We start from the raw sequence: 27,267 nt of genomic DNA on the forward strand, positions 1-27,267 counted from the left end.
TCTATCGCAACGGCGAAAATGATGACAAAATCAACGATAGAATGCAAAGATAGAAGAATCCTCGAAAACTGGTTTTGTTTCTCAGAGTCGGAGATGGACGTGGCTCAGCAGCTAATTCAACTCAGCGGAGAGTCCGATGACCGCCACGACGACGGCGACGATAACAAAGACGGCTGTGCGATAGGGAATGTAGAAAAATACAAAGGTTGTGATGCAGCCGACGTATCTTCTACCAACAATAATAAAGTTGGAGAAACCTTTGAAGAAGATCAAGAAGAAGAAGCTGATTGTATTCTCTGGCGAAGGAAGCAGAGGTTCCGATCGGTTTATTATCTGTACAGCAAGACCAAGCCTGTTACTGCTGTTAATGCCAAGATCAGAAGAAAGTGTGCCGTTTGATTGATATAATCTGACTCTCTTAAGCCAACCTGGTGAATTGGTACCTCATGCATCAGTACTGTATATAATGTATGGGGTGTTCAATTTTCTTGTCTATTTCCATTCGTTGGCATCGCTTTTACGTTACTGAGAAAGTTGAAAGATTCGGAAAAGTTGAAAGATAAAAGTAGAATCCATTATCTGATGCGTTTTGATTTTTAGTTGGATCGAAGATTCAAAACTTCAGGAGCCAATCTAAGCAGTACTAGTTCTCTTAATTTCTAGGTCCCTAACTAGGAGAAATTTATATCGGGGAATTGATCAGTTCCATATGATCATAAGATGATCGGCACGTTTAATCTTAAGCAACAAGTTTCAGTTGTATAAATTCTAGTAGCTTTGTCATTAAGGATAAATTGCTAGTGAATGCCTCCAGAGTAGGGGCCGGGAAAGAGAATAGGATGTTTTTATATGAAAAGTTACAAGTTCATTTGTTTATTCTTACATTTTGCCTTCAAAAGATTATTATATATTGAGTATATTTGATTAGCAGAAATAGGATTCTGAACCCCATATTTGAAAGAGTGGGAAAGAGATTATAGATGCAAATAAAGTAGATGCTCTCTAAATTTTTAAGAGTGCCAAGAGCTTCATGACTGATGGCATAGATCTGGTTTTCTAAATAGAAAATCTGAATTCAAAATTCTCCACCCGTTATATAAAAAATTAATTCTATATTATTTGTTCTTATTAATTATAAACACATCAAATCCAAAGGGTGGAATCTTCGAGAATTTATGCAAATTTTATCGAAGGAAAACAAAGAGTACAAGAAATATTAGGAGCATAAACGCCTGTAGTATATATATTTATATGCACAATCGATCGAGTTGTCGACAACCTTTCCCACGTATCAGTTTTAGAAATGACAATCTTTTGAGAAAAATAGTAAAAAACTGCATGTGGCTTTGCCTTATTAAAGAAATATATATAGCAAATACTTTATCCTACCAGAGTTGCAACTTAAATTAAAAAGCGTCGATAGATATCGTTTTAAGGTGGGATTTTTAAAATGGAATTTATCATTAAAAAAATAAGTAAGTTATATATTTATTTTTTAAAAAAAAAAATTGTGCGGACTTATACATTTTAGAATTGTAAATATTATTTACTTTTAAATATAGAATATTAGGACTTATTTAGATAATGAGATGATATGAAATGAGATGAGATGATTTTAACTAAATTGAACAAAATATTGTTAGAATATTATTTTTTAATATTATTATTATTTTAAAATTTAAAAAAATTAAATTATTTATTATATTTTATATAAAAATTTAAAAAAATTATAATAATAAAATAAAATGAGATGAAACAATCTATACATTCAAACAGGACCTAAATCTACGTACCACATTTCTATCACAAATATTTTTATTCCATTGCATCGGTGATATTATCTATCAATTTTTTAAAAAGAAAAAGATAAAAATTGATCCAAAGCGTAAAAACTGACCTAAATTGCTGTTCAACATCGGAACACAGGTAGAGGAATAGGCGAGTAGGATTGATTGGCTCTTAGTTTGGCTTAATTAGTCCACATGATCATCATGAAGAATCCCATCCCGAGCTTTGGGTAACTTACCGAACAAGCAAAATTGGATTTTTGTTCCTAGTAATTTCCAATTATTAAAGATTTATTATTGGTCAAATATATATCATTTAATAAATATGCAAATAAAAGATTCACAGGCAATTATATATATATATATATATATATATAGAACTTTTGTCTGCAACTGTTGCAACCGACTTATTCTTCCATTTTTTTCCTATATAAGCATCGGTTCTCTACCCATCTTTGCCTCTTTCCCGACGAACAAGTTATGGCAAAATCAGCGTCAAAAAGCACAAAAAGAAGAAGAAACCAGAAGAAGCCCGTGGATAATTTCTCAGAGTCGGAGATGGACGTGGCTCAGCAGCTGATACAACTGAGCGGAGACTCCGGCGCTGACGACGACACAATCAATATCAGCGTGGAACAAAGAAAAGGCGGTGATCATGCAGCCGATGTATCTTCCACTAACAATACCACCGGAGAATTCTTTGAAGAGGAAGAGGAAGAAGAGATTCTCTCCACAAGGAAAAGGAGGTTTCGCTCGGTTGATCATTTGTACAGGTCGACCAAGCCCGTTGCTGTTGATAAAGCCAAGAAGATCAGAAAGTGAGCGACCAGTTTTGATCTATGTAAATTAACTAACCTAGGTTAATTTAATTGTAACTTCTTCTATATATGTATATATATTATGCATGAATGTAATAATTAACGTACATATTTATATGCTTTTTAAGATTGTTTTTCGATCTGGCTAATTAACTAGGATGCTTCTTTTTCCATTTGGTTGCTGATCATGATAACTCAAGGAAAAGTGAAGGAAAATCTATCCGTTTCATGTATTATTCTCGTTCCCAAATATATATAAATATATTTATGTTGTGAATTCCACTTCTTTTTTCCCAAACTAATAATTCTACTCGGCACAAGCACATTTTCCAGATGAAGTAATACTATAAGTAGGAGTTATCAATCTAAAAGAATAAATCTTGTTCGTGATCTTCTTAATCATGAAGATTCGCCTACGAGGTTTATATATTTTATGTATCAGCGACTATTTACTTTCATACCTTATACTTACAGTTTTTTTATATAGGATATATGGTTATTTTTCAGTAAAAATATTTTTAATAGAACGTGGAGTAGTAAATAGTGATTAATACATAGAATTTTATATATAGTCATATTAGTTTACGGGCATGTATCGAAATTGTCTAAAATTGTGGCAGTGTATAATCTATCCCAAAAAAAAAAAAAAAAAAAAAAAAAAAAGAAACGAAGAAGAAGAAGAAGAAGAAGAAGAAGCAGCTATGCGTGCACAGCTTATTCATGAGTGCAACGGCGGCTCTTACGAGGAAATGGGATTGCACTTCCAAATAATGTTAGATTTTCAAGGCCGTAGAACTTAGAAGACAGGTAATTTCCAAATGATATTAATCCTGACCATGCATTTATTCCACGAAATAATTTAATTTATGTATTGGCTTCATTGTGGTAAAAGGTCGTGATTCCAAAGGAAAACCAACACACGACGACAGATCAGGAGGTTTCGGTTCAGACTTGGGCTGTTTTGTACAATGAGATGAGATAGAATGATTTAGATTAGTTGAATAAAATATTATTTTTTATATTATTATTATTTTAAAATTTAAAAAAATTAAATTATTTTTTATATTTTATGTAAAAATTTAAAAAAATTATAATAATAAAATAAAATGAGATGAGATAAATTATTTCTCAACCCAAACGAGCCCTAATAATTTAATTGTCAACACCAAGTATCAGACATCTTTTATTTAGCCACAGAACCCAAAAAGTACAATTTAAATTTTTAGCAATATCCATCAATTTTTTTTTTTTTTAAAGTAAAGCTACATTCAATAAAACATGTCCCTCGCTTTCAATATATCGCTAAGGTACATAATACAATCATACGTTCTTCAAGTATGCGATGGTATGCTGTAAACCAAAAAGGCAATCAAGTCCCCGAAGCAAAAGACATTTATATTTATTGCTCTGATATTCTGGAAAACTTGATTAGTGCTCAAGGTGGAATACATATTCTGTCAACCGCTGCAATTTACTGGCATCTAGTTTCTGCTGCGTCACAGTTGTCTGCTTCTTCACTGTAAGCATTCGAGAAGCAGGGTCCAGATCCCAACCTTTCTGTAGGACATCTGTGCATATGACAACCAGAATCCAATTAGCACTAAAATATCTAAATGATATCACATCATATATGCAAAATAAATATTTCAAATAATAGCTTCTATATATATTTATTCATATCTTAAATGCACTGTTCCTAAAACACAGCTGCAAGTTATGACATCAACAAGCTAAAGGGAGTGAGAGATACAAGGGTTGCAGCAAAGCCATAACTTGGCTGCTCGGTTTGGATTGAGCGATACTCTCAATTTATCCATCTCTCATCATTATAATTTATAAATTCTCACACAAAATATAATAAACAATTCAATATTTTTAAAATTTAAAACAATAATAATATTAAAAAATGATATTCTAATAATATTTAATTCAACTTTCAACTTTCATCTCAACTCAACTCACCATCCAAACCTAACCAAGTGTCTCTCCATCAACAATCCCAGGCACCCAAGAAAAATGTAGCAATACTTGCACGTGGGGGAACAACTAAATTGTGATAGCCCATACTAAGTGATAAGAGTCAGTGGTGTAAGGGATCACATATTATTCGAGAATGAGAAGTTTTTACTCTTTATAATAATTCCAATAAGACTTCAATTGTATTGTTGATTAGTCTTTTTGGAATATAGGCCCAGCTGTAACTTGGGCCTCCCTTGGAGTGTTACATGAATGATTGCATTGCATCTAGATTCCTACGTGCAACCACATATAATCCACAAAATATCACAAAATTATACGGCAATTTATTGCAGGCCTAAATCATAGCCAACAAAACATATGCATCATCAGCCACCATACTATGAAGCCTAGTAGAAATATTATGCATGCGTGTCTGCACGTGTGTACTTCATATATGAAGCAACAATGCAACAGAAGGATCCATCCATCACGAGTGTGTAAAGTCATCTATGTATTTGGAATTGGGATCTGATTGTTTTAAGTTTCTTTAGCATAATTATTAATCTTTGCATTCCCAACTCGTGAAGCAAAACAATAAGATCAGTCTGGGAGACTGGCATGCTTAAATCAGAAAGTAGTGGGATTTTTACAATGATTTAAAAAGGCAGCTATATCCGTTTGATTCAAACAAAGGAAAATCAGAAACTTACAATTAGTAGCATCATCCTCGTTCATCCCCAGAAAGAGAGCAGCGTCTTGGATGCTTATCGTAGAATAAGCTGAGAGCAGCAGCTGAAACATCCTCTTTGTGTAAAGCTCTGCAAAAGGTTCAGAAGAAAATTCTTATTGAGTTGGTGACCTGAAGTGTCATAATGCCAATCAATGTTGACGGGAAAAAGTAACAAGACACAATTAAGATGCTTTATTTCATATATCAATCAGAAACCATGAGTACAATCAAGAAATTGTATGAAAAAAAAAAAAACAAAAAAAAGAGAAGTGAGAGATGAAATTGACATGAATGCCTCTTATTTAGTCCATGCCCATCTTCGCACCCACCTGGTATTCAATTAAAAAATAACTGTACAGAAAAATCCAAAAATTTCTCAAGACAAACCAATTTTATACCATAAGTTAACATCATTTGAAAAAATTGGGAAGAACTACAAATCAACTCACTAATTCTATTTCAAAGAACTGCATAAATATTTTACAGATTTCCCTTTCGCTGTAAACAATTATAATTAAGTATGGATCTCAAGATTTCATGTCGACAACAAAGAAGTTTTATTTTGTAATTCTAAACCATTAGGCAATGCTTTTGAAAAGAGAAAACAGATTGATGTCATACGGTTTGATTCACACCAAATAAAAACATCGTTAGATGGCTTAGCTGATTGGGCTTGATCATAAGTCTACCATCGCAATAAATTCCAAAAGGGGGAAAAACTAAAACTAAAAAGAAAAAAGGTATATGCCAAACAATACTTTTTTTACGGCAGGTTGTTTACAACACTTGCCTGAGAATGCAGCAACAAGAACTTGAACTTCTTGACTCCAATCAAACCCACGAATGGCCTCATGCACACCCCCATAGTCCCGTGTCCATAGCTTCTGACCAATTTTCCAAGCCGCAGCCAATTCCAGCTGGCTCTCCTTAATTTCAGAAGGTATCGATTTCCATAGAAACCGTGCACTATTTCTGCAATATACCATTCCGAGGATGAAATCATGAATACCGCTAACAAACGACACGAATATCATAATACATTGTTGTAAAACAGGATTTACGCCAAAACCTCAATAAGCAAAACGGCACAAATACCAGAAACCTAAAATCTAAATAAAATTTCATTCCGAAACACAGAATAGCAAAATGGGATTGGTTCCAAAACAGGAAAAAATAAAATAAAAATAAAAAGGGAAACACTCAAGAACGAATATATAAGCCACTGTTTGGTTACCAAGAAAACTGAAAATCATAACACAGAAAAATTAATTAACAGGCTTCACGCACTGTATCTATAAAAGTATCATCGTATTTTGTTCTGTGATATCAGCACCCAAACAAAGGGTTAGGGTTTTGGTCCATTAGAGTTCACGATTTCAGCAATCTTTTTTTCCATAGATATAAATCCAGCAGCACTAGAGAGAAGAACTTACATATCATCAACGTAAAAGTGGCCCAGAAGATGAATGACGTAAGGCCATTGGTCCTGATAAGCAGCACCCTCTGCCGCAGCCTGCTCAGATTACAACAAGATGTAGGGCTTCAGTAATTATTATCTAAGAAAACAAATTCTATAGAGAAAACGAGTAGAAGCAGAAGAATCACCTGAAGCAAAAGGTTGTCGCAGATATCAGCGATCTTTTCGTAGGATTTCGACGCCAAGGCCTCAGTTAGAGGAGTAAAATCCATGGCTCAGCTCAGCTCTGCTCCTCTGCTATTTTCGCAATTGGAGCGAGCTTTATAAACTAAATACAGAGAGTCATATACATGGGTTACTCCTGCTGGCGTAGCCCAGCCCGAAACATCTCACGGCCTGGGTTGACCATATGTTAGCTCGGTTGGTCTTGGGCGTGCCCTCATACCTCAAGGGCTTAGACGGCTCTGCCTATGTCCAGCCTGGGCTAGGTTTTCGGCCCACAAAGTTGGTTATAATGAGTCAAAAATTGAGATTTGTCGAAGTAATATTACTATTTTATCCTTATTTGAGGTGACCATGTTTAATACTTCTTCATTTTTCTTTATTTTTTAAAAAAGATTGATCTAGAAATTAGTAAGGATTTTTATGCCCAGCAAATGAGAGAATATTTAAATAATGTTAAATACAATCATAAATTATACAAGTGTCACGCATTTTTTTTAAAAATAATAAGTTTTACTATTAAAAAATTAATTTATTCTTATGAGTTTTATAAGTTTTTTTTAAAAAGAGTGCAACGCTTACGCACTTTGTGATTACAAATATCATTTTTCGTTGAACCAAACGTAGGCAAACACAACACATTGTTGGTTAAGATGTGCAGAGTAATTGATTCGATTCATTTCGTACTTAAACGGTGGCAAAGCAGTACTATTAAAGCTGGTATGAAATGACTGCACTTAAGACAGTAATTGTAATTTGTATACAAGCCCATCAATAATTAAGCCTTTAAACCATTGGGGGCGCGAACATAAAGAATTCAGAGGAAGATTAACAATGGCGGTGGTGGAGCGGCAACATAAGATGATGATGATGTTGTGCAAGTTTTAAATGCCCTCAAATTCCACACTTTTACATTTACAATTTACACGCACTTACCAAACTCTCCCTCATCAAACTTAACATACCAATTTTTGAAATTCTTTCCTGCAAAAATCTTTGGGGAAGCTTTTTCTTTCTTTTTTTCTTTGTTTTTTGTGGTAATTTTGTAAAATTCAGCTGCCTTTGCTTTAGGAACTATTCCATCCCATGCGAGAGGTTGTTTCCAGCCTTTCCCATCTTCCTCTCTAATTGTGATAGAAAATACAAAAAAAAAAACAATCCAAAAAGTGAGAGAAAGGAGAAGGGGAGGAAGAACTTGTTACTGTTAAGGTAAGGTGAGCTGAGTGCCTTCTTTAGACACTCAAACCGTCAAAACCGCACTGCTTGTAAGTGAGAGACTGCTTCCTTGGACTTATCACTATTGCACAGTCCACCGATACCTGCCCACCACCATCATCACTTCATTAAATTCACTTGCTCTCATTTACCACTCACAAACTGTATATACATCAACATATATACATCATCGGCAGAGCATAAGTGTATAAAAACAGCTCAAATAATCTGATGCCGCACGAGAAATAATATACATGTATTTAATATGTGGTTTTTCTTTTAAAATAGTATATTTAAGGGTGAGTTTGGATATTGAGATATTCTCAGATATTCTGTGAATAATAATAAAAAAAATTAAATAGCAGTGAATAGTAATAAAAAATAAATAATAAAATAATAAATAATAATAAAATATTTTCAGTACCAAATAGAGGCCTTAATATTGTCTCACATTTTTTTTCAAAATTATCGTGCTCGTACATACTTAGCTTGCTGTGGTTGGATATGAGGCCGCAAGAAGGGCCCATGTGGTACAAAAGTCTCTTGGTGGAGATGGTACTGAAGACTTTTTCTCCCCTCCCATCAAAAATGACAACGAAAGTAAGTTTTTCTTTTCCCAATTTTCTCTGTTCCCTTAACTAGAAAAATCCCTGTAGTCTTGACTGCTTTTACCTGCTAGTTTGTCACTTCACTTCTTTTATTTACTTATTTTAATTTCGAGCGACAATCCCATTTTGGCATGTTAAATTAATAATGTCAAACAACGAACGAAAGAAAAAACAATAAAAAAAGAGGACACAGAAGCACATTTCTAGGAACATGCTCTACCAAAGATGCGCACACCACACACTTAACAACAGTCTACCCACCAGCAGCAGACAGTGCAATGCCTATAAAGCCCACACACAAAACATGATATTCTGCATCAGAAAGAGTGATCAACTTCCTCGCAGGTTTGTGAACCGACCGAGAGAGAACGCTTGTTTTTTCGTTCAATGTGATATTGGGTGGGTGTTAAATTGAGATTGCTGAGCTATGTACTAACCCTGGTTAAGAAGAATGGACTGATTATTTCATTTGGTAGACAAAAACGACATGACACAATCCGTAAGGCCCGAGCGCGCTCAGGCTGCAGGCCTTGCTGCAATTGGAGACCTCATAAAGGATGCTTGAAAAGAAAGCAAATTTTCATTCACCGTTAAAAAAAGCAATCACTTCTTGTCTTTTTGTGACTTCTTTCTTTTCTTTTTTCCAGCATGCTTTTACAACCAAAGACTTGGATTATAGGAATTGTTAAGATGCATAATTAGGTACCAATCAAAAGCTGAGGGTATTACTCGAAAGACATCCTAAGGGAAGGGAAAAAAAAAAAAAAAAAATTAAGCGGCACCAACCAAAAAACGCACCATAACCAAAGGGCACATCGTCCACCACTGAAAATTGATTGAAGCTTTAGCTTTAGCACAAAATGCAAAGGGCACGAAAAGAAAATACACCAACATCAAGGACATAAACGCAATGACCAATTCGGCGGGTTCACGTTATCTCATGTTATCGAGAAAGAATACCTACATATATCCCTACATATATCATTTTGTACAATACATTATATAATAATATGTTAAATAAAAAATATTTTTATAAAATATTTTAGTAACATAATTTCATAAAAATATCTCTTTTTATAATATTATTATATAATATATTGTATAATTTATTACGTAATATCATTACTCTATCGAGAAATCAGCGGCGTCTCGTAGCGAAAAAAAAAGAAAAAAAAAAAGACAAAAGGTGGTGGGATTCGAAGTAACGGTGACAGGCACTGAGAATCTCTCTTCGGAGAGACAGAGACAGGGACAGAGACAGAACCAAAACCCATTTGTAGGTAAATAAATCTAAACAAATATGAGCTAAGATCCTAAGAATATCAATTACTAATGCCCGAAATTCAGTCTTACTGAAAGAAGCCAAGGACCCAGGACGATTTTTTTCTTTTTTGATGGTGACGACTAAATTAGAAATGAGTAAAGCAGAAGCAATTCTATGGAATTTTGGGAAAGAGGCTGACCTGAACACCGGGGGAATCGAAGTTCAAGACGCGGATCTTAGCGCCGACGTCACCCAAGACCCTGAGCTCGACGCGGTCGTTCAAGGAAGCGTCCCTGACTAAATCGGCAGCGTCGGCTTGGAGCAGGTTGACACGGTCAACGGCAATGGTGGCCTCCACTTGTCTGACACTGTGGGCCTCCTGGAAGAACCCGGGGACGGAAGCTTTTCCCAGCGGGATCCCGCGATACATGACGGTGAACTTGGACTCGCCGTACTTGATACCGACCCTGTTGGGATTCACCGCCGTGAAGAGCATCCGTATGTTGAGTGAAAGGGAGGCGGAGGTGGTGGGGTTCGTTGAGGGGTTGGTTTCTGCGGCGGCGACGGTGGAGGGAGTGGGCGTGTTGATGCCCATGTACTGGACGCCGACCTGTTGGAGATCGAAGGAGGGCTTCTTGGGTTTGACGGCCAAGATGATGACCAAAACGACAGCCAGGATTAGGAGGGCCAAGAAGGAGAACAAGAGGAAGAGGCAGCAGCAGCAACCTTTGAAAGAGGCGGAGGAAGACGTCGTTGGGTAGTAGTGTTGGTGGTGGGTTTGTGCTGGCGGTGGGCGCCGCGGCGGTCCGTGCTCCCCGTTCAAGTTAGCCGACGTCGTTGGGTAGTAGTGTTGGTGGTGGGGCTGTGCATGTGCTGGCGGTGGGCGCCGCGGTGGTCCGTGCTCCCCGTTCAAGTTAGCCGACGTCGTTGGGTTGTAGTGTTGGTGGTGGGACTGTGCATGTGCGGGCGGTGGGCGCCGCGGTGGTCCGTGCTCCCCGTTCAAGTTAGCCCTCGATGTCATTCTTCGGCTATTGTGCGCCCGGTTACTGCCTTTTGCGCTCTCTCTCTCTCTCGTCTTTCCTAGTTCCTGGTCCCTTACTTCTTTCCACGCCACTCTCTTTCTTGCTTTTGAAGAGAGAGGGGACACGAGAGAGTAAGGAGTGTGGGTGTGGCTTTCGGTGAGTTTGCTTGACAGACAAATATGAATTATATGATTGATGAAAAAAAATAAAATGAAAAGAAAAAAAACAGTGCAGTTTTCGACAAAAACTCATGTCGTAAGGGGTGAAAGAGGATGGGATAAAGCTCAAAATGGATTAGTTAATGGCTCCTACAGAAACAAAAACATATGTTTTGAAAGTTGAGGATCGAGTTTTGTAGATATCCGATTCCAAGACAAGGAAACTACCAAACATATGAGAGTTTTGAATCCGAGATTCAAGTGTACCGAAATAAGGTTATGAAAAATGGAGTATAACAGCTGGAGGGCATCAGCAACTTCTTCTATTAGCTCTATCGACAAACATAAAAATATTTGAGATGGTTTACAATATAGAAAGAAAGAAAAAGAGGGAATTAATATTCCATAACACTGTGGATGCATGCACAAGTAGTACAAAAGGCTGCCACTGCCACTGCCTGAGCCTGACATCGGGGGTTGGTTGGTTGGAACTCTTTTTTCCAACTCTCTACGTCGTGGCTGCATGTACAAGCAGTACAAAACGACCTTGTCCACCTAAGGCTAGAGGACCTCAAAGATGGCCTTCAATCCAAAATAATAGCAATAATTCCAAACAAGAAAAAAGTGAGGAAAGCAAACATGAGATTGGTTTTGCTGTGAACCATCAATGCAAGAAAACAGACACAGCAAAAAAGAGCATGAATATGGGAGCCCCGGAAACCCACACGAATCTTCTATAATCCACCAAATGTTGGAAGATATGTTTGCTTGTGATGCCCGCAGAATTCAGGCTAACTGAATTTTAAAATCAGGTCTAACACAATATTTAATAAATTTAAGGGTTCATATCCAACATCATAATTTTCATCATTCTAGAGGGGTTAGACAAGGAAATCCTCGTCTCCATATTTGTTCAGCTTGTGCTCTGAACCATTAACTTCTCTCCTCAACCAAGCTAAAGACAGGCATTATCTCTGGAGTTCCTATTGGCAGAAATAATTTGTGCATCAATAACCTTCTATTTGCATATGATAGTCTCATTTTTTGTAAGGCAAATTCCATTGAATTGAGTTGTTTGAATTATCTGTTAGAAGTCTATGAAAGAACCTCAGGTCAGATTCTCAATAAAGAAAAGACTTCCTTATTTTTTAGCAATAACACTTCAGCAGACATCAAATAGAATATAATCCAGATCGCAGTGATCAAGTTCACTGGTTCTTATGAAAAATATATGGGTTTACCTGCAGTGGTGGGAAGATAAAAAAATCTCAGCATTCCACTCTCTGGTTGACAAGGTCTGGGCTCGAGTGACAAACAGGAAGACTAAAGTTTTATCATCAGATTCTTTTGAAATCAGTGCTGCAAGCCATCCCAACCTATACTATGGAAATCTTTCTACTGCTATTATCTATTACTAAGAAGATTATCAGGATATTCAAGAAATTTTGGTGGGGTTACAATGAGAATCATTCAAAAATTCAGTGAGTGAAATGGAATCAATTGAGGCTTTCAAAGGAAATGGGATGATTGAGATTCAGAGATATTAGAAGCTTTAACTTGGCAATGCTTGCAAAGCAAAGCTGGAGAATTCTTCAAAATCCTGAGTCTCTTCCAGCACAAGTTTTCAAGTATAAGTATTTCTCATCTACAGACTTTTTAAATGCTAAAACAGGATGCAGACCTTCTCTAGTTTGGAGAAGTATAATAGCAAGACAACAACTTATGAAAGAATGCCTGATTTGGAGGATTGACAATGGTGATACTATAAAAGTATGGAAGGACATATGGATCCCAAGACCTTCTACTTATATGATTCAGTCCCCAATTGCTGGTTTGGATGCTGATGCAATAGTAGCTGCTTTGATTGATGATGATCTTAAAAGGTGGAAGAAAAGTCTACTATGTAGTTTGTTCTTTTCAAAAGAAGTAGACCTTATTAAAAGTATCACAATCAACTTAGGATGAAAGGAGGAAAAACTGGTTTGGCACTTTTTCAAAAAACCTACCATTTGCATAAGGATGTTTCTTCTAGACCTAAGAGAGGTCTTTCTGTTGGGCAATACCTAAATGAGGATTGAAAGTAGTTTGGAAATTAAAAACTCCAAATGTAGTGAAGCTTTTCCTATGGAGAGCCTGTAAGAATGCTTTACCGACTCTATCAAATTTGTGCAAGAGGAAAATACTTGAAGATGATGTTTGCCCCATATGTAAAAGATTTCCTGAATCTGCATGCCATGCTTTATGGATTTGTGAGGCCTCTATGGATGCTTGGAGTAGCAATTGCAATAAATTTCAGAAAATAACTATGCAATCTAAGTCATTTATGGAGGCACTCTTAGTTCAAAAACTAACTGCCGATGAGCTAGATGAGGTGGCCTTGATTGCAAGATTGGGTTGCGAAGGAATTCACTAATTCATAATAGGGGTTTCGCCCACCCTAGTATACTCACTAAGAAGGCAAGGGAGGAGGTTCAAGCTTTTAGGACTGCTCAGGCCTATCAAAAAACCTCATCACCAACTTCCCCTCAAAAGGTTAGAGTGTGGAAGAAATCTCCAGCAGCTTTTTACAAACTAAATTGGGATGCTGCAGTTGATAAACCATAGAGCAAAATTGGTATCGGGGCTATAGTCAAGGATTTTGAAGGACAGGTAATAGGCACCTTTCGAGCATGTAAAGAGATGCATGCATCTGCTATGCTAGTTGAACTTATGCATTGATGGTGTTCACTAAATTTTGTCAAGATCTTGGCCTAAGAAATCTCATTGTGAAAGGTGAGGCACTTCAAGTGGTCAATGCACTAAATAAGGGAACTAGGGATTGGAGCCAATCTGGTTTTCTGCTAGAGGACATCAGAGTCTTGTTGAAATGTTTCCCAAGCTAGTCAGGTCAACATGTTGGACGTGAAACAAACTATGCTGCTCACAATCTTGCTAAAGATGCTATTAAACTTACTAAAGATGTCATGGATGTCGAAGAAATTCTAGAGTGTATTATGATAGGAAAAGTCTGAATGCAGTCGATTTAGGGGACCAATCGCGCACCAACCTCCACCTGGATTAAAACGGTTCGTTTTATTTAAATGAAATGGTTGGCCAGTATGCGGGAAGGGAATTTAAATGAAAGGAAAATGGAAATTTAGAAGGGAGATAGAGAGAGATGGTTGGCCCCGTATACAGGCGCTCGACCAAGAGGGAGATGAAGAGATCGTCGATGGCATAGGGGTTGGAGATCTGGACGGAGAAGATAACGGGATCGCCGGGCCTATACACTTCTTTGTCGGTTTGGAGCTTCAGAGTAGGCTGGAAAAATGAACATAACAATCCCCACGAACAAAAATTCATATTTCAAAGGAAGAAAAGTCCAGAACCATCCCCGCCCCTCCCACAAAGAAAGATAAAAAAGGAACCCAATTGAGAGGATGTGGAAAACACAACAAACCCATAAACAACAAAGCAATAGAAAAATGTTTAAAACACTGGGTTTGGTGACATGCCCATATCTGCAAAAGAATTTCACAAACACAATGGAGCAAAGTGAAAAGAGTGTTGGAAACTGCAATTTTTCTTCTGTTCACTCCCAAGCCTCCAACTCTTGACTCTTTGTTTAAACACCCTATTTTGTCCTCAGAAAGGGAAAAAAATTATCACTTTTGTCTCCCTGGAATTTTCTATATCTCCCTCCAATAGAAACAGAATTTTGTGAACAATTGTTTTAATCTCCGATGAGTTCGGAAGATTTTCCTTAGGGTCGACCTCGGTTTCTAAACATGAATGCTACCTTGCCAAAGTTTCCATCACTATTACCTGGTTCCTCTTCATTTTGCTGATGTCCTCAATCGCGGGTACGAATAAAAGCCCTTGTCCCATCGTTCTTTCTCTTCACTCCATTCTTTCTCTTCTCTTCATTTTTTTTAATATAATATAAAAAATAACATCTTACAACTCAGCATTCGGTACACGGTTGTGCCCAAACTGCTTGTAATTAGCAGAATTGATTATGATATTGTGTTACATGAGATGATGTAATCTATTTTATGAGCAGTAAAGGTTTTCCTTTCCTTTCAACAAAATAAAGTGAACAGTATTATTTAATGTTTTTTGGAAACAAGACATATTGGTATTTTAATATTTTTTTCATTTATACATTATTTATTGAGAAGTGATAGAACATCAACTCATCTGCAAATTTTTAATATAATAATATTTTTGTAAAAAATTATTCTTATCAAATTAAAGCAAAGAGAAATGGATAATGATAATATTACTACTTTCTTATTACCTATTTACTATTCCTTTTGTATTTGATTTTTTTTAATTTTTTATTTTACTTAATAGTTAAGAAAGTGACTATTAATAAAATTATACATTTTTAAATTTTTTCTTAATGCTTAAGTATGTTAAAAAAAATACTTGAAAGAAAATGATAAAAAATAAAAAATAAAAAACTCACTATAAGTAAAATGATTAGTAAGAGGGTAATAACCCTATCACTACCCAAAAATAAAATAAAATAAAATAAAACGAAACGAAACGAAACAAGAAAATGTAGGGAATCTAAGGATGACCTGATGGCACTGCAACTAAAGTTCAATGTCCTACAAAGCTATCCGAATTGTTTGATTTCGACTTTATTTTGTTCCACAAGGCCTTTTGCTCATTTGACTCGATCGTTTTATTTACCCTTTCCAATTTCCGAATTGGGTCCTTTAATAATAAATCATGTTGTTAGAATAAGCATTGAACGGTATGGCTTACAAAATAAAAACATTAAGGAGTAATTGGTTTCCAACTGGAAAGGAAACAGTATTCTGCACTGAGGATTAACCAAAAACCTTTCTGATGGTAATGCAATGAGCAGGTACCAACAATAGAAAGGCATTACATGACAAGCACATCCCTGCACTAACTCTACAGATAATTGTGCATTTATCTGTTTTCTACAAGACAGGGATTAAAGTACATCTACTTCTATATAAGTAAGTTCATCCTCGAAATTCGGAACGCATCAAAGGTCGCAAGAGAAATTGCCAAAAAAAAAAACACAATAACAAAGCAAGAAATGCCTGCTGAAAGGCTAAACGGCAGCTACAGAAAGCAAAATGGTTTCAACGTGATTAAGTAGAAAGTGAAGGTGTGACGGAATGGCTTCAATGACTACTGATCATTAGTTTCAGCATGTGGACTTGTATTACCTGCCTCTGGCCTGACCGTTTCATCGCCCCTCCTGCTAGCATCATCAACATCCAGTACATCATCCATCATGTCATCCTCCCCGACATTGATATCTTCCACATCATCCTCATCTTCGTTGTTGTTACCATCAGGAATCTTTCTTTTCTTGGGACCATGCTCAAGCCTATGTGTATCCAATTCTTTGTCCATTGTTTCCTGTAAGTTCAACATATCATTGTTCGTTTTCCTTGCTTTCCTTGCATTTTGCCATCTCTCTAAATCCTTTTCTACATTGGCAATATACTGCTCCTGAATTTCTTTTTGGTATTCAGACAGTTCCTCCCTCCTGGCAGTCTTCCACTCCAGAAATGCCTGATATACAAGTTTGAAAGAGATATGAATGTCCAAGTGCAAAATATTTCAAATGAATCTATATTTAGTGAATAGAAGTTCATTCTGATTTCACAATCATCCTTTTGATATGGCTTTGCAATCTGGTGTTGGCACTATTTTTACTAAGCATAGGGTTGCTCAGGCTCAGCTTAAATCAATTTTGTTAAACTTTTGAAGCTTGACTCGAGCTCAATCAAGTTTTGGATATCCTGCTCGAGCTTCACTTCCCAGCCGCATTAGAAGTTCAATGATAGCTCAGTTTACTCACTATGGCCAAACAAATTCAAGCTCAAGCCATACTCAAGCTGAAGAAAATTTCTCCACTTCAATTTTTTTCCAAGTAAAATATCCCAACATTCAAGCCATGAATATAAAAAGATTTCAGCTCAAGTGGTGGCCCTCTAATAAGCTGAGCTGCATTAGTCCCCAGGGTTGGCTAGGAATATTGGCAACCTGAACTTTGTTCAAGCTCAGCCAGCCCTAAACCAGCCAATCACGAGCAGAACTCAGAAAGCTTGGCTCGTCTTATAACTCACCCAAGTACAGAGAGAGTTTAACAGGAATGGAATATGGGTTTGGGGTGAAAAAGCTATAGCCAAACCCAATTACAGTAATTGTTGACACAAACTGGTGTAAGTTTGAACTTAAAATTGATATTCAAACTGTGAATCATCAGCCCGTTCTCAAGACGAATTATCAGGGAGAGTGAAGATTTTAAATTCAAAATATTGGCCCAGTTTCTCAATAAGCTGCAAAGTGTCACCAGAAAAGTGCAGTAGGGAACCCACCTGTTCTTTACGCTGCAGGACCAAGGTTTCATCTTCTTCTAAAGGCTTTTTGGGTAAATAATATATTGGAGGCTCTGCCTTGGTCCTGGAAAAGAACATATACCACAGCCAATCAGTGACGCGAGAAATATGATGCATAAGACAATTTTGTTATTCTACCTAAAATCCTGCAATGAAGCAGGTAACATCTGCCGATCAAAATGCTTCAACACTACCATCCACATGAACAGAAACTTATCTTTGTCTCAATAAAATGTGAATATGGACACTTTTGGGCCAAAATTAAAAATAACCTGCAACAGAAATAGAGTATGGAGAATTAATTAGTACTAGGGCTCTCAATTCTCATGAAGGGTATCATGCAAAAATGATTAGTCATTCGAAAAAAATGACATCTGATGAAAATTCACCTTATAAAATTGCAAAGTTTTTTATGGTGGTCACTCCACTGAAGAAACAGCAATTCTAACTTCTTTTCTTCTGTCTTGGCAGCAACACGAGCCCTGAGAGTCTGATGATTAAAACAAAGGTTCAACATTACAATAATGATTAAGGATCATAACAGGAAAATAATTGAGGCTTAACCAATAACTATTAAGCAACAAACCAGATCTCTCCTCCGTTTTTCTGCCAATTGCTCACGCTCCTGTTGCCTCAGCCTCTCACTTTCTTCACGTGCTCGTTGCTCAGCCTGAAAAATATTTGGAACATTTTTGCATCTTCAAGAAATTTCTCTGTTAACTCAAGATGAGAGCCATATATAAACCTTATCCTTTACTTGACTTATAGCCAAAATAATTATATGAATCATTGCATGGTTATCATAATCCACATTAAATTCTCCATATGAGTCAATATATTAAATACACTCACTCTTAGTAGAGAATTTGACCTTCGCATATACGCCTCGGTTCCTGAGAGTTGCATATCTTCTTTCCTGAATTTCTGGAACACATTTTCATTAAAAGGGTAAATATGAGGGCATGAGCAGAAATGAATCTGACAAACCACTAACCCAACCACCATCATACTTCTTATATTCACACCTTATAGTGTGAATTGGAAACTGCTTATTCGAAAAGATATATATGAGACAAAATGGGTCTCTGACCAATGACTTAAAAAGCATTCTCCAACTAATTTAACCTTGTGAACCAAAAACAAGATTGCCTAATTATCTACAAAGGCTCGGTAAAGATACAAGTAACTTCAATCATCTCTTTTATGTCTCCCTTTTTAAATAACTTTTACTAATAAAAAGCTATGAGGGTGCTACCCAAGTACATAGGAAGTCTGCAGGAGATGCACATGAACTAAACTACAAAGTAGATCGCTATACAACAAACAGTAACAATTCCAAACCTGTAGATTGAACTAACATCTTCTCACAATCTATTGCTAAACAAAACAAAAGCAAATATTATACACAGACCTCTAGAGTTCCCAAAAGCTGCCCGAGCATTCTTTTGTTCCTATTAACCAAGCTTGGATCCTCATTCTTCGGCAATACCCTTGGAATATGCTCCACCACTGGTCCTTCAGATTCCTAACAACAAACAAAATATATATAATTCAAATCCAAAATTACTTAATAATGGAAGCGAATACAAAACTTACAGTCTTCACTGCTCTTTGGTATCCATCCCTCCTAGACCAGCCACTCTGCTGAAAATTCAATGGCTTTTTGTCGCTCAGATTAGCAGTGCCAGCTCCAGCAGTTCCCTCCACAGTTGCATCCTCCTCCTTCAAATCCTTTGCCGCTTCCGCATCTTCATTGATCTCCCCATCCTCCAGCTTCATTTGCAAATCAAGAAAAGTTCAATTAAGGCTTTTCTGGATAATTTTTTTTTTATAAGTAATCAAAGATGTATTAATAAATATAGGCGAAGCCCAAGTACACAAGATGTTATACAAGAGATGAAACCTATCTAGTCGAAGTAAGGGAAACTAGAAAATCATGAAAATTCAGGCCATTAAAATCTAAAGCAATGGCCCATGGAAATAAAGTACGGAAAAATAGTGTTCTAAGTTCCTCTGGGAACCGCTCTTTGTTTTCTAAGGTCCGATCGTTGCGCTCTTGCCATATACACCACATAATACAGATTGGGATCATCTTCCACACCGCCTTGATTTGTTGCGCTCCTCTCGGAAGTGTCCAGCTAGCCAATAGATCTACCACCGTTGCAGGCATAACAAAGGCTAACTCTATCCGGCTAAAGACTTCGACCCACAAGGCTCTAGTAGTCTCACAATGTAGCAAAAGGTGTTCTACTGTCTCGCCAGATCTCTTGCACATGCAACACCAGTCTAGTATAACTAATCGGCGCTTCCTCAGATTGTCAGTAGTCAGAATCTTCCCCAACGCTGCTGTCCAAGTAAACAAGATCGCTTTCGGAGGCGCCTTATTTCTCCAGATTCTCCTCCACGGGAACAGGGTAGTGGCAGTTTGGGAAAGGGACTTATAAAAGGATCGAACTGAGAAAATGCCCTTACCCGCAGGAGTCCACCACAGCCTATTGACTTGCTGACTATCTTTCCTGGATAATTATTCTGTGATACCCTATATGAGAAGTTTTTGCTTTTTATAAAGTTCCAACAGGGCTCCAATTATATCACCAATCAGCCTTTTTGGAGTATAGGCCATGCGGTTTGGGCCTTTCATTAGGGCGTTATAAATGGTATCAAAACCTATCCCAACCAGAATTGTGGGACTTAAGCCGTGCCACCTGATGAACTGGCCCAACGAGGACATCGGGAATCTAAGGAGGGCATATTGTGATACCCCATATGATAAGAATAAGGGTAGGTGATGTATGAGATCCCACATTGCTTGAGAATGAGAAGTTATTGCTCTTTATAAAGTTCCAATGAGGTTCTAATTGTATTATTGACTGGTCCTTTTGGAGTATAGACCATGTGGTTTGAGTCTTCTATTGAAACGTTACATATTCTCTTTTAGGACAATGTCAAGACGGAAAATGATACACAAATGCATATCTACCATAAAAAACACTATAGCAACAATTTCATTTAATTGAGGCAGATTTATCGTTCATAAGAAAACAAAAACAATAAAAAACGGGGACTCGACGCTATTAATCATTTATCGTTCAAATGATTAATAGCAGATAAAAACAAGCTAAACCAAAATAATATAATTAACATGCAAACCGTCACTTATTTTCCCTTCTCATAACATAAATTTTGCGCAAACCATATGGTTGATTAGGATATAAGCCCGTGAAAGGAATGTCTAAAGCGTACAAAATTGTTAACCAAACTAATGGTTGCAATGTATGGTCAGAACTACAAAGAATTTACCTTCACAACGGCCGAAGATAAACGCCTTTTTCCTGGAGGTTGATCTTCCACTTCACTTCTATCCGCCTGAAATGATTCACGGCAGGAAAAAAAAAAAAAGTCATGCTGTATTTCGGCAGAAAAATATTATACTTACGCCGGAAACAACCAGGGAACGAAAGGAAACAGAATCAAATAGGGGGGAAGTACATACGGGTCGAATAAAACCTCGCTGACGAGCTCCGTTGGCGGCGAAGTTGCGAGGGCCGGGGCCGGAGAAGCCTCCCCTACGAAGTCCCCGAGGATCTCGAAGCCGCTCGGTAATCTGAATATTTAGAGAGAAAAAACATAATCAGATAACACAGAGAGAGAGATTTAAAGCAAAAAAAAAGGATAATCAAGAAAGAGAGAGAGGGGTTTAGGGACCTGGCGTTGCTGGCGTAAGAGCTCATCGATCTCTTTACGGAGCTCTTCCTCCGTCTTGCCCGCAGCTTCGGTGCTTCCCATTTCTCTCAGATTCTAGAGACTCTTCCTCCAATTCAATCACGACGACGACTACAAAGCTCAGCGTGCGTGGAGGGGACATCAAAACCCTCAGAAGCTGGTGCTACTTTTATCTCTCTCGACCCGTTAAACAAATGGGTTTGCATTCATGTTTTCGACCCAAGACCCGGACTTGATACGGCCTTTTCCGCTGCCAAGGTGTAACCCGAATTCTTCCCTCGACTAATCCAACTAAAAGTTCAAAAGCCCAGTAATTGATGGGCCTATCTAGTTCTAGGACTGGATGAACAAACGACACACGCGTGTCCTCCTGGACTTTTTGAGTACTATCATAATATCATTATGACATGTCAACGGCTGTCGTTTAAGACGCAATCTTTAAGAAAGTGCGTGATCACTTGTGAAGCTTCTAATGAGTACGTACGAGGAGCTTATGTCATAGCCAAGTTCAAAGCTAAATACGCATGGTTTAAGATTTAAGAAATCAAGATTAAACAGTGCTTAACACTCAAGTACTGATCTGACTGTTATTTGTTCAATGTTAATTAGCCTACTTCAATTGCACTTAATTTCTTTAGATAGTTGGGTGAGCATAAGACCAATACCTGATATAAAATCTACCTAATTTACCTTATCTAGGAGTTCTTTTTTTCTTCTAAATCAACAAAAACGACACCTTTGTCGTGTTCGCTAGAAATTGAGACAAAGTACGTACGTAAGAATTTTTTATATGGTTTCTTTAATCCTTTTTTTTTTTTTTTTAAATTGTGACGATTTTTAAATATATGTTTCGAGAAGTGAAGAATTAGTTTATTTCAATGGAAAACCTGAAATGAATATATATATATATATATATATATATATATATATATATATACACACACATACACATACAACGAACTCAGGTGTGTTAGTCTCGAAGTGCACCTGGTATAATAAATTAAATAAAAAAAATAAAAAAATTAATAGTTTGTTTTTCTGGGAAAAGAAAATACAAGATTAAAAAAAAGATAAAAAATCAATATTAAAAAAAAATCTAAACTTCAGCAAAGTATGAGTATTGGTCTGCATCTATATTGGATTATCTATTTACTCTCTATATAATAATAAAATATTGTTAATTTTTTATTTAAAAAATTGAAACGAAAATAAAGGAAAATGAGTACACTGTCAAAATAAAAAAGAAACGAAAAAGAGACGTCAATTCATTTGCGCCGCGGGGCTATTAAGGGTCTTTTGATAAAACATGATCTTTTATTAAATTCTACAAGAGATTTACACGTCAAATAGTCAAAGATCTTAAGAACTTTTGGTAAAACAAGATCATTCATTAAATTCTACAATGGAGCTACACATCAAATGGTCAAGAGTTTTAAGGACTTTTTGATAAAACAGGATTTAATGGAAAAATAACGAAAAAATAACAAAAGTTACTATTCATTGTTAAATTGCCACTTATTATAATAGAGTAGATATATAGATACTTAGGTTTTATTTCGTATAAGAAGGTGAAAATTAAACAAAGAAAATACATCAAAGTACAGTACTATATGTATATGTACAGTATACATATAGTACTGTACTTTATAATTTATATATTGAAAAGTAAACGAATTTCGAAAAATTAGATGTGTGGCTTTTCTTTTTAGTTAGTTTAATTTTAAAAAATCCTCATACCAAATAATCTCGTGATCATTATTGCATGATCAGTACCCTAATTAAGATAGAAACAAAGGAATGGTTGGAGAAGCATATAACATAAATTTTAATTTCAATCTGCTTAGGAATTTATAATGATCAATCATATAATATCCATGAAAATCTCAAGATCAATGTGATGAGTACATGCACTCACACTTATTGCGGCACACTTATTGATCAATACATGGTTGTTATACAAATAAACTATTTTAAATATAATCAATGTAAAATATAAAAAGATAATAAAATTTAAAATGAAAAATAATATTATTTTTATACAGTTAAACGTAGATGCCCAATAGATCAGCTAGCGTTGCAAAGTCTTTGGCTTTAGCAACCAGACAAGGGTTGACTTGACGCGCGTTTAGATTCAGATCTCAACATTAAGTAATTGCATACCAATATATTAATTAATTAATTATGGGTATACCTATATATATATATATATGTATAAATTAGAAGTAATTAATTCGTTTCACGCAATTGTGAATCAAAACTCAGCAAATTATATTATATTATATTATATATATATATAATCGTAGGAATTCATATATTTTTATTATATATTAATCCTAGCTAGCTACGGAAATTAAGGCATTGGTTGTGCCAGATTACCAGACTCAAATAAATTAATTATAAGAAAATTGCGACTTAGAAGTTTAGCAGCTAACTGCATGCTAGGACCACCGGCCTCAATAGTAAAAAAAATTAAAAATCCAGTATTTATTTTATGTTAGCTAGATTCGAAAGACTTGCACACTATAAGAAAAACTGTCTTTCCCAACACCTATAATTACATATTATCGATATATATGCGCATATCAATAATATGTTTTGGTAATATATATATATATATATATATATATATATATATATATATATATATCCTAATAATTTGCTATTCAATTGAGAATTAAACAGCAATTAATAATTGAATAAGTACTCGGGAAAAGAAAAATTGCATTATTGTATGTTGATCTTATTGAGCAAATTAGAACCAAATCTTAACAGGATAATGATACAAATTAATTAAGTCTGTGTATACAATTCCATTAATATTTTAACTTTAGAAAAAGAAAAAACAAACTAATACCTGAAGAATTCTTTGATCATCGTGAAGGCGAATGCCCAAGTGGCTTACCATTTCCCGAGAGAGATTCAAGAACCCAATTGCTGCTACCAGAGCTACCACTCTGATCTCCATCCCTAGGACCAAAGGGAGTCCCCACATGAGGATGAGTTATTGTATTAGAACTCTCTTTATTAATGAGAGAGGTGATTGCAGCTGCCACGGCTACCCTAAATTTAGGATCTGAAGCGATTGCAGTCACATTTTCTGCTAATGACTTATTTTCTATTGCTGATCTAGGGATAGGAAATAGATTATTCTTGTTCGTGAGAGAAATATTTCCAGTATGAAAACTTGGTTTTCCATGCATCCAAGCTGGAAAACCTGGTTGAGCTGCTGAGTATGAGGAGCTAGCCATTGGGAATTGAGGGGCCGGGTGATGATGATGATCATAAGAATTGCTTGTTAGGTCAAGAACAATTCCTTTGGATGGGTCAATATTAATAGGGTTCATGGTTCTAATGTTTGATGGATTCAGATCAGAAGAGTCAATCATATGAGAACCATGCAGATAATTGGGAAGGGATACTCGAGTGAAACTAGAGGCAGCTGCATCTGAAAGAGGATTACTTGAATCTAATAACATAAAGGAAGCTGCTGCTGAAGCCGTGGAAGCCATGGCAGTTGCACCCACAGGAAGTGGATGGTTATGTGTACCTTCATAGGTTGTTATTAGTATAGACATGTCCTCTAAGCATCTTTGCACCTGTTTGAAAAAGAATAAAAGAACGTCACTCTGATCATAAAAAAAAGTTAATGCAAGCTGGAATGAGAGTGAAACCCAAGAGAATCAAATTGAAGCAAGTACGAACAATAATGTTTCAGTTTTGACAAATAATTGTACCTGTTTCCTAACTGGGCATCCAGGAGCTACTGTGCAGCGGTAATAGGCTCGAGGGCATGAGGGATTTCCTTTGGCTATTTTCTGCCCGTATTTTCTCCACTGGCATCCATCGTTCATCTATATATTGAAAAGACTTGGATTAAATTGTAGTAGTAGTCTTGAAATTATTGAGCTCGATCTCAAAGCTAGAATATTTAGGAGAACTAGGTCATGATGATAAATTGAGCGAGCTAGCTTACTGTGGCTGCTTCACATCTGGCTCGGACTGAAACCCTAGCTTTTCTATTGACTGGGGAAGCAACATGGCTTGCGATTCCGGTCAAATCAGTACTCCGTTGTAGCTTGTTTTGGACTGTGGTAAAAGTTTCCACTCCTTCTTTATTCTCTTGATCTTTGTCTTCCACTCTTTGTTCTTCAGCACCCGTATGTAGCCTAAGTGACAACCCTAATTCACTCTCTCTAAGACCATCCTTGTGTGACGGAGACGGAGATCTTTCTTTAGTGATATCTGGAGTATTGAGAATTGTCTTTGGTTCTTGACTATCAATACCCGCGTGATTACCGTTGAGCGAGAGGAATATTTGAGGATCCTAAATCAGATAAAAAAAAAGAGAGAAGCATAACTACAGACTGATCCTATAAACTAAGAAAATGGATAGAAATCAGCAAAGAATTAAAAATAATTCAAATATTACAAGGAACCTGGATCAACCTTTTTTTGGTTATTTTGCTGGACAGTGGCGAATTTCATCTGTAAGTCGTAGTAGTCTTTCATTGTTTGCTCCACGACGTTCCTCAACACCTTGTTTTCTTCTTTCACGCGGTTCATCTCCATCCGTAGCAAAGACAACTGGTAGATCATTATAAACATATATATATATATATATATATATGGCAGATTTCTTTGTCAAATTATATATATTCGATTATGTATATATATATATATATGTGTGTGTGTGTGTGCAAACTATGAGCAAACTTTGTAAGGATATTGATACATAGAAAGAGAGAGAGAGAGAGAGAGAGAGAAGTGATCACCAGATCAGAGCCTCAATCATCTCTTATTTTCCTGTGACTTGTTGGATTTTATCTGGCGTTCCAATTTAATGTTACTAATTAAATACGTACCTCTTTAGTCCTCATGTTCTCTTGCAAGGATACTTGATCTGCTACCGATGCATCATCGTCTACTTCTCCTGTTGTGGCCTCAGCTGCTTCTTCTGCATCGCGTACTTGTATTCCCTGTTGATCTTGACGATGATCATTTGGCGCTTGTGCTTGTTCATCATCATGATATCCTTTTCCTTTGTCTTGTACGCCAGCTCGATCGACTTCTTTTTCTACGGCTTCTTGTTCTTCATGATCAGCATTAATATCTACCTTCAGTACTGACAGATCAATCTCCATCCGATGATCTCTTTCTTTTTCTCTCCCCATTAGAACAAGACAAAATTGCAGAATCTCTTTCTTCCTATTAATGCTGCTTTTGAGGCACCGAAGTCAATTCCCTCGTCTCAAAGATGTATATTATTAGGCACACAAGGACGCATCTAAGCTTTGACTTTTATTGGCTTCCTTAATTAACCCATGTTTAATATAATAAAGACTCGTGAATAATCAAATACCTCAAATTTAAATACGTATTATCTTGGGCAATGACTCGGGCTTCTCCTAATCAAAAGACAGTTTTAACCCCCCCTAAACCTCCCCATCAAATATATATATGAAAGTCGTCTCTTTGACATTTGTCTGTAGAGGTTGAATTCTCTCTTTTTATATATGAAATGTGAGGTTGAGTCTCTGTTTAGGCAAAAAATATTGTCTCTTGGACCTTTATCTTTAGAAAGTATTAGTAATAGTAAATACCATACCAGTCACAAAAGAAAATAGTATACTGGTGGAGCTCTATATATATTATTATGGTTTATAATGTCATGTTTGATATGGGGACATTCCAGAATGTATCCAGTCATGGATGTAAGTTTCTCTGATAAATGAATGATGACAGTTTTCCTTAAAAAAAATCTAAAATATAAGAAATAAAGCGGTTAAATCATAGCCCTAATTACATAGAATCGAGAGGCAAAGTTTCTGATAAATATATATATGTATATATATATTATTATGATTAAACAAAAAATATAACCTTTGGATTCATGAGCAGGTCATGCATGACCTTACTGTTTTTTTTCCTGGTCCATTAATATATTACCGGTTAATTATCTAGCTACTTAAT

At 36.2% G+C, this 27,267-nt stretch overlaps 4 protein-coding genes across 4 annotated transcripts; all 4 read right to left on the reverse strand.

Annotated features, from left to right (window-relative positions):
* Positions 1–3,872: 3,872 nt before the first annotated feature.
* Positions 3,873–7,060, reverse strand: LOC121255498 (COP9 signalosome complex subunit 8). Its single transcript, XM_041155858.1, has 5 exons — positions 6,900–7,060; positions 6,728–6,807; positions 6,085–6,266; positions 5,275–5,382; positions 3,873–4,173 (listed from the first exon to the last, which is right to left on the reverse strand). The coding sequence occupies exons 1-5, from the start codon at positions 6,981–6,983 to the stop codon at positions 4,034–4,036; spliced, it is 594 nt and encodes a 197-aa protein (XP_041011792.1). The 5' UTR covers positions 6,984–7,060; the 3' UTR covers positions 3,873–4,033.
* Positions 7,061–7,642: 582 nt separating this feature from the next.
* On the reverse strand, positions 7,643–11,041 carry LOC121254202 (NDR1/HIN1-like protein 13). Its single transcript, XM_041154162.1, has 2 exons — positions 10,220–11,041; positions 7,643–8,252 (listed from the first exon to the last, which is right to left on the reverse strand). Exons 1-2 carry the CDS (start codon positions 11,039–11,041, stop codon positions 8,166–8,168), a joined length of 909 nt encoding a protein of 302 aa, XP_041010096.1. The 3' UTR covers positions 7,643–8,165.
* Positions 11,042–16,020: 4,979 nt separating this feature from the next.
* LOC121255422 (pinin) lies at positions 16,021–21,457 on the reverse strand. The gene is made up of 10 exons (XM_041155725.1): positions 21,280–21,457; positions 21,068–21,178; positions 20,875–20,940; positions 19,171–19,347; positions 18,986–19,099; positions 18,427–18,498; positions 18,161–18,244; positions 17,964–18,064; positions 17,554–17,638; positions 16,021–16,744 (listed from the first exon to the last, which is right to left on the reverse strand). The coding sequence occupies exons 1-10, from the start codon at positions 21,358–21,360 to the stop codon at positions 16,355–16,357; spliced, it is 1,281 nt and encodes a 426-aa protein (XP_041011659.1). The 5' UTR covers positions 21,361–21,457; the 3' UTR covers positions 16,021–16,354.
* A 2,558-nt stretch (positions 21,458–24,015) lies between these two features.
* LOC121255395 (probable WRKY transcription factor 9) lies at positions 24,016–26,523 on the reverse strand. The gene is made up of 5 exons (XM_041155693.1): positions 26,160–26,523; positions 25,744–25,881; positions 25,271–25,621; positions 25,032–25,148; positions 24,016–24,893 (listed from the first exon to the last, which is right to left on the reverse strand). Exons 1-5 carry the CDS (start codon positions 26,466–26,468, stop codon positions 24,168–24,170), a joined length of 1,641 nt encoding a protein of 546 aa, XP_041011627.1. The 5' UTR covers positions 26,469–26,523; the 3' UTR covers positions 24,016–24,167.
* Positions 26,524–27,267: the final 744 nt, after the last annotated feature.

The sequence above is a fragment of the Juglans microcarpa x Juglans regia genome, chromosome 3D (assembly GCF_004785595.1).
Source record: "Juglans microcarpa x Juglans regia isolate MS1-56 chromosome 3D, Jm3101_v1.0, whole genome shotgun sequence".
Taxonomy (NCBI): Eukaryota; Viridiplantae; Streptophyta; class Magnoliopsida; order Fagales; family Juglandaceae; genus Juglans; species Juglans microcarpa x Juglans regia.

Bases quoted from the DNA above. Each gene is read 5' to 3' on its own strand.
- LOC121255498 (XM_041155858.1), bottom strand. From the start codon at position 6,983: ATGGATTTTACTCCTCTAACTGAGGCCTTGGCGTCGAAATCCTACGAA. The intron at 6,808-6,899 runs GTGATTCTTCTG...TAATCTGAGCAG, and splicing joins GCGACAACCTTTTGCTTCAG to GCTGCGGCAGAGGGTGCTGC. The intron at 5,383-6,084 runs GCAAGTGTTGTA...AACCTTTTGCAG, and splicing joins TCTTGTTGCTGCATTCTCAG to AGCTTTACACAAAGAGGATG.
- LOC121254202 (XM_041154162.1), bottom strand. From the start codon at position 11,041: ATGACATCGAGGGCTAACTTGAACGGGGAGCACGGACCACCGCGGCGC. The intron at 8,253-10,219 runs GTCAGCCTCTTT...GGTGGTGGGCAG, and splicing joins TCGATTCCCCCGGTGTTCAG to GTATCGGTGGACTGTGCAAT.
- LOC121255422 (XM_041155725.1), bottom strand. From the start codon at position 21,360: ATGGGAAGCACCGAAGCTGCGGGCAAGACGGAGGAAGAGCTCCGTAAA. The intron at 19,348-20,874 runs GTAAATTCTTTG...TTGCAAATGAAG, and splicing joins TATCTTCGGCCGTTGTGAAG to CTGGAGGATGGGGAGATCAA. The intron at 18,245-18,426 runs GTGAGTGTATTT...AATATTTTTCAG, and splicing joins GGTCAAATTCTCTACTAAGA to GCTGAGCAACGAGCACGTGA.
- LOC121255395 (XM_041155693.1), bottom strand. From the start codon at position 26,468: ATGGGGAGAGAAAAAGAAAGAGATCATCGGATGGAGATTGATCTGTCA. The intron at 25,882-26,159 runs GTACGTATTTAA...ATGATCTACCAG, and splicing joins AGAACATGAGGACTAAAGAG to TTGTCTTTGCTACGGATGGA. The intron at 24,894-25,031 runs GTACAATTATTT...TTTTTCAAACAG, and splicing joins GATGCCCAGTTAGGAAACAG to GTGCAAAGATGCTTAGAGGA.